The sequence below is a fragment of the Choloepus didactylus genome, chromosome 14 (assembly GCF_015220235.1).
Source record: "Choloepus didactylus isolate mChoDid1 chromosome 14, mChoDid1.pri, whole genome shotgun sequence".
Classification (NCBI taxonomy): Eukaryota; Metazoa; Chordata; class Mammalia; order Pilosa; family Megalonychidae; genus Choloepus; species Choloepus didactylus.
The window spans coordinates 14,792,502-14,798,173 of NC_051320.1; the positions used below are offsets into that span (position 1 = coordinate 14,792,502).

A 5,672-nucleotide genomic window follows, 5' to 3' on the forward strand; every position below is an offset into this window, starting at 1 on the left:
TTCCGAATTGCCATTTTGAAATTGGAAATAACTCCCTCATTCTTGATTCCTCAAAACCACATCGTTTTAGAGCTAGAAGGGATGATAGGTCTCTAGTCCGCCCAGCCTTGTCACAGATGAGGGGACAGCCCCCGAGGAGAGGGGAGGCAAGCTCCATCTCCTGCTGCCCACTTGGCATCTTCCCAGGCACAAAGCTGATGGGTACCACTCTCAGCCCTGCCCTTTACCCTTGGCTCTGTCCCCAAGTCTTCAGGTGCTGTCCCTTCCATGGACACATTTGGGAAGCCCCAGAGGTGATCAGTGGAAATGTTACATCACTCCCTGTAGGAACAAGACCTGTCCTGGGGGCAGCTCCATCTCAGAGGACCCAGATGTGATGCAGCAGGGTTGCCTCCAGGCTCAGGCCTTTCCCCAGTTGCCCTGGCTGGTGAGAGCCCTTAGTGGAGGGGGCTAGATTGTACGTGCAGCCCCAGGAGGGGCCCCATGCCCTGGAGCCCAGGGTGGTGGACAAGGAAACATGTTGTGGCTGAGACGCAGAGACTCCAGAGAAGAGTCTGGGTTTCCTTCTGGCATTTCTTTCAAAATATGTTCAAAAAGAAAAAAGAAATCTCATTTAATCTTAATGAGAGGAGGTTGTTTATTAAACAAAATTGAAGTATCAAAATAGAACTGCACAATTAAAGGAAATCGTTATGTAGGGATTGCCCTGGGGCTTCTCAAATATTACACTGGAAAATATTTTTATTAGAACAAATCCCTCTGCAGATTACCAAAATTATCTTTCACAGAACATGGCAGTGTGTTGAATTTAGAGAATACGTGTTTCAGAAGGTGATAAGGGAAAGGATCAGCAACCACCCTTCCAGGAGGACACATGATTTTATAACTATCTTTTATTTACTTTGTAAATTAGTTGTTTGACATGTTTACTGGATTCATTACTCCTCTTAACATTCCTAATTATAACTAAAGCTGACAATAAGGTTATTATCCAGTTGTTTTGGAAAGCCAATACATTTGTAAATGTTCTTTGCCAGCACTAACAGGAACTGGAAACAAGAGAAGTTGTCTGGAGGGCTCCAGACAGAAATGTTACAGTATGTTGTGTGTTACATAGGATGACTCCTTGCAGTTTTTATATTGGGAACACCAATTAGTGCTAAATTATAGTGTTTCAGGTTTGTCGCAGGTTTCTTTTTTTGGGGGGTGGGGGGGTGGCAGTCAAGTTGTTCAGAAAGTCCTGTATGCATTCCATAAATGCTTAACTATTACCCAAGTTTTTTGCAACATAAACTAAAATATTTTGGTGTGAGTGACATCTGAAGATTTTGGTCATCAGACTGTTTGGCATCTGGGAATATAAGCACCATCAAGAAACTTTTGATTTCTATGCATTGTGTGAAACACTGTGCAACTTATTTCTGATCAAATTATTTATTGATCTAGATAGTTAATCTAGAAGTCTTTGTAAACTTTTTAATATTAAAACCAAGCTCGAATTTAATGGGATGGACTTCATAAACTTTCTTGTTTCTGAGGAGAAAGCATTTCAGATATTTTGCTTGGCAAAAATAAGATATCTGAAACATGTTGCCATTGTTTTTCCTTCTTTACTACCAATCTCATATCATGCCCATCTTTTTCAGTTTTTGAAAGAGTAAAAAAAGTGTGACTGTTGCTAGTATTATTGAAAGTTCGGTAGTAAGGAGTCAGAAGTTTTGCTCCATTGAGGAAAAGCCATGTTATAATTATGCGGTCGTGACCTAAAGCAGGTAAGGGACCCTTAGGAACCCGTCAGCACTTAATGGGCTGGGAAGTGGGATTTTGCTTTCTATGCATTTCTGCTTTCCTGCAGCATTTAGCGGCCTTGATATAAATAACACAAACGGCACGATCAGAAGGCAGTTCTCTCCAAGGCGAGGCAGCTAGAGTAGATTTAAGCCCTTTCTTTCCTCCAGACACCCACGTCTGACTGACGTGCTCCCGAGCGCGGGCTCAGATGCCCGGCCCCGGTGGTCCTGGGAATCACCTGGAATCAGTAGCATCCTCCGCTGAGCCGGTGGGGTCTGGGCGGCGGAGCTGCGGGCTGGGGTTGCTGGAAGGAGGCGGAGGAGCTGCAGCCTGTCCCTGTTGCTAGAGCCGTGATGTCACTCCCCGATCCTAACCCGCGGTTGGTTGTTTTGTGTTTCAGCTCTGCGTGCAATTGAACACAAAGACCTGAAGGAAACTCCCACCTCCCTCAGTGAGAAGAAAGGAGGCAGTGAAGCAGATTAAAGGCACTTGTGGCTTGTGGCTTTTTTTTTTTTTTTTTTTTTTTTTTGGTCCAGGAGCTGCCTTCAAGGAGCGGGGGAGAAAAGCAAATCAAAGCACCAGTGGCAGTTAATGAGCCGTGAGATGAGGTGCTGCTGGTGACACGCAGATTCCAGGCTCCCTCTGCTGCCCTCTGCGCTTCGTGTACATGTGTCTGTTCAGTCCCTCTGGAGGCGCCCGGAAGAGAATCCAACACGGCCGCCGGGGAGAGACCACCCACCATGCCCACCGAGGCGCTCCAGACAGGTAGCATGGTGAAGCCGGTCAGCCCCGCCGGCACCTTCACCTCCGCCGTCCCCCTGCGCATCCTCAACAAGGGGCCCGACTACTTCCGCAGGCCAGCGGAGCCCAACCCCAAGAGGCTCAGCGCCGTGGAGAGGCTGGAGGCCGATAAGGCCAAGTACGTCAAGAGCCAAGAGGTCATCAACGCCAAGCAGGAGCCCGTGAAGCCCGCCGTGCTGGCCAAGCCGCCCGCCGCCAAGCGAGGCCTGGGCAGCCCTACCCTGAAGGTGTTCGGCGGCAACGCCAAGACGGAGGGCGGCGTGCAGAGGGAGAACTTAAAACTGGAGATCCTGAAGAACATCATCAACAGCTCTGAGGGCTCCAGCGCCGGCTCTGGTCACAAGCACGGCCCCCGGAACTGGCCGCCCCACAGGTCGGACGCCACCGACCTGCACCGACATTCCTTCGCGGAGTCGCTGAAGGTCTACCCCACGCAGGGCCACGGCAGCCCCCAGGAGGGCAGCTCGCACGTGAGCAGGAGGCTGCTGGAACAGTCTGCCGAGTCCTTCCTGCACGTCTCCCACAGCTCGTCCGACATCCGCAAAGTGACGAGCGCCAAGCCCTTCAAAGCGATCCCCTGCAGTAGTTCCGCGCCGCCCCTGCCTCCCAAGCCCAAGATCGCTGCCATTGCTCCGGCGAAGTCTCCCGACGCCGACCCCGTGGAGCCAGCTTGCGGCGTGAGCCGGAGGCCCTCCCTGCAGCGGTCGAAATCGGACTTGAGCGACAGGTACTTCCGCGTGGATGCCGACGTGGAGCGGTTCTTCAACTACTGCGGTCTGGACCCGGAAGAGCTCGACAATCTCGGCATGGAGAACTTTGCCAGGGCCAACTCGGACATCATCTCCCTCAACTTCCGCAGCGCAAGCATGATCAGCTCGGACTGTGAGCAGTCTCAGGACAGTAACAGTGACCTTAGGAATGACGACAGCACCAACGACCGGGCCCCGTACGGCATCTCTGCCATCGAAAGAAACGCCCGGATCATCAAGTGGTTGTACAGCATCAAGCAAGCTAGAGAGTCCCAGAAGGTCTCCCACGTGTAAGAGGGAGGCCGAGGGAAGGCGGGAGGGTACCTGTCCGTGCATACTCGGTAGTGAAGGCTGTGAGGCCTCCTGGAAGTCTTGTAAGCTTCTCCGCTCTTTGTGTTGCTTGTTGTGCAATGTTTTCGAGTTGCATGCCTGTCAACATGGGGGCTGAACCCGGCATCCACGCGATGCGTCACTGCAGAGCCTTGGCTGAACCCACACGTCATCCGCCCAAAGTTTTCAGGCTGGAATCCAATTAGGGCTTGGTTCTAAGCAAACACACAAAAACAAATGGTCCACGACTCCTTCGCTATGTATGTGGTTCTTGTGTTTTTATATCCCCTGCTGTTGTGTCTTCATTAAAAGTTTTGTCAACTGGCTTTGAAGTTGAGAAGTAGAATCTTTTTGGAATTAAAAAGCCACTTGGTCTACCTGTGAGAGTGTCACAATGGGAAAATAAATGGGATCTGACTGACCCAAGGGAAGAATCAGGCTGGGTTTTCTGAGGTATAAAGTGGAGAGCCTGATGTTAACAGTTGATGTTTTGAAATTCTTTTGCCACTAATGGAAGTAATTGTTGGGGCAACGACGCTAAGTTTTGAGTCTGATTCAGTGTATAAAATGTTGGTGGTTCTGTGTAATTATGATCGGATCTGATGAAGGAAGGATGGCCGAAGCTGGGAGAATTGGGGATTTGAAGGTTTTGTAGACATTGTTTTGTTTGGGGGATAATTCAGAAATTTCTATTATTAATCTTTTGACAGGAATGGCTACCCTAAAACATACTGAATGCCTTTTTAAAATACAAGTATATATATTTTTTTGCTGGGGGCAGTGGTCAAGAACCACTAATTCCCTGCTGTTTCCCTCCCTCTCTCTCTTTCTTTGTTATTTTTGCTTTATTTGGGAGAAGGGAGTGGGGCTCCTGCAGGTTTGAGCTATCTGAAAAAACATGAACAAAAACAGAAACACACAGCCATATCAGTATAAAGCCTCCTCTTCAAAAGTAAATCAGTCTCGTAGCTGAACCATATCTGAGCAGTGTCTTTACACTGTCTTGCAAATGTTGTCCTGTCAGGCTGTGGCCCTTTCTTACAGCTCTAAGAAGCTGTAGAAACACAGCACTGTAGCTTCCCCTCCTTTATGGTCTCCAGAGCTGCATATCAACTTGTCCCTTTTTTTTTTCCCTCCCAATAACGTGTCTTCTGGGTGGTTGAGTGAACTGGCAGTCAGCTGACATGGGGGCTGTGGTAGCAGTGGGTAAAAGTAAGTGGTCACTGCTGGAGTAGTCATGCTTTGAAGTACAATCCTTTGCAGCTCTGTCGTAGACGTCATCAGCTAATCAAACTTTTTATGGTGTAAATGCTGTAAGACTTTGTACATACTTCGGTTGTTATGAAATCTTTCAAGGAAAAAAAAAGTTATGCTAATAAATAGCTCTGGTACGGGCAGTAATTGTGGTGTTTTCTCTTTGTCCTTCCCTTTTCTCCCTCCACGGAAGCTTAACTGTGGACTCTGAGCCAGAAGCAGTTTCTCGGATAGTCTTGAAGAAACATTCTTTCATCGCGTTCTATTCACCCAGATCGCAATGAATCGGAACTGCATCATTCTCCATGGTCGTTATAGCGATGTGCCTTTGCTAGCATAGTTTCATAGAGTTGCCTAAAAATATCCTGTGGCTTCTTTACTTAGTTCACACTTCTGTTATTTTTATCCTTCTTCAACATGAGAATTTTTCACATCTCCCACAAGGCTCTTCAGTTGTAAATATTTATGAGTTCTTACAGTGGAGACGTGACTTTGAATTATGTGGCCTTGTTTCTATTTGTGCGTGTCCATTCACCCATTCATTCATTCCTCCTTCACCGCATCATCTGTTGAGTGACTCCGTGTTTAGGCCCCGTATCTGGCTCTGAACGGCAGCAGCCGACGACACATTCTCTGCGTCGAGGGGATGTGGATTGTCAGATTTATTTTAAGAGTGATTTCACTCCTCTTAGCGTACATTTCTTATCTCCCATTATTAAGACATTGAGTATTCAACACAAATTTATT

General features: G+C 48.0%; 1 protein-coding gene across 1 annotated transcript; it reads left to right on the forward strand.

The window, feature by feature from the left end:
* The first annotated feature begins 2,310 nt into the window (after window positions 1-2,310).
* Window positions 2,311-5,222, forward strand: FAM110B (family with sequence similarity 110 member B). Its single transcript, XM_037803080.1, has one exon. It carries the CDS (start codon window positions 2,532-2,534, stop codon window positions 3,633-3,635), a length of 1,104 nt encoding a protein of 367 aa, XP_037659008.1. The 5' UTR covers window positions 2,311-2,531; the 3' UTR covers window positions 3,636-5,222.
* Window positions 5,223-5,672: the final 450 nt, after the last annotated feature.

Coding starts and splice junctions, on each gene's coding strand:
- FAM110B (XM_037803080.1), top strand. CDS start 2,532: ATGCCCACCGAGGCGCTCCAGACAGGTAGCATGGTGAAGCCGGTCAGC.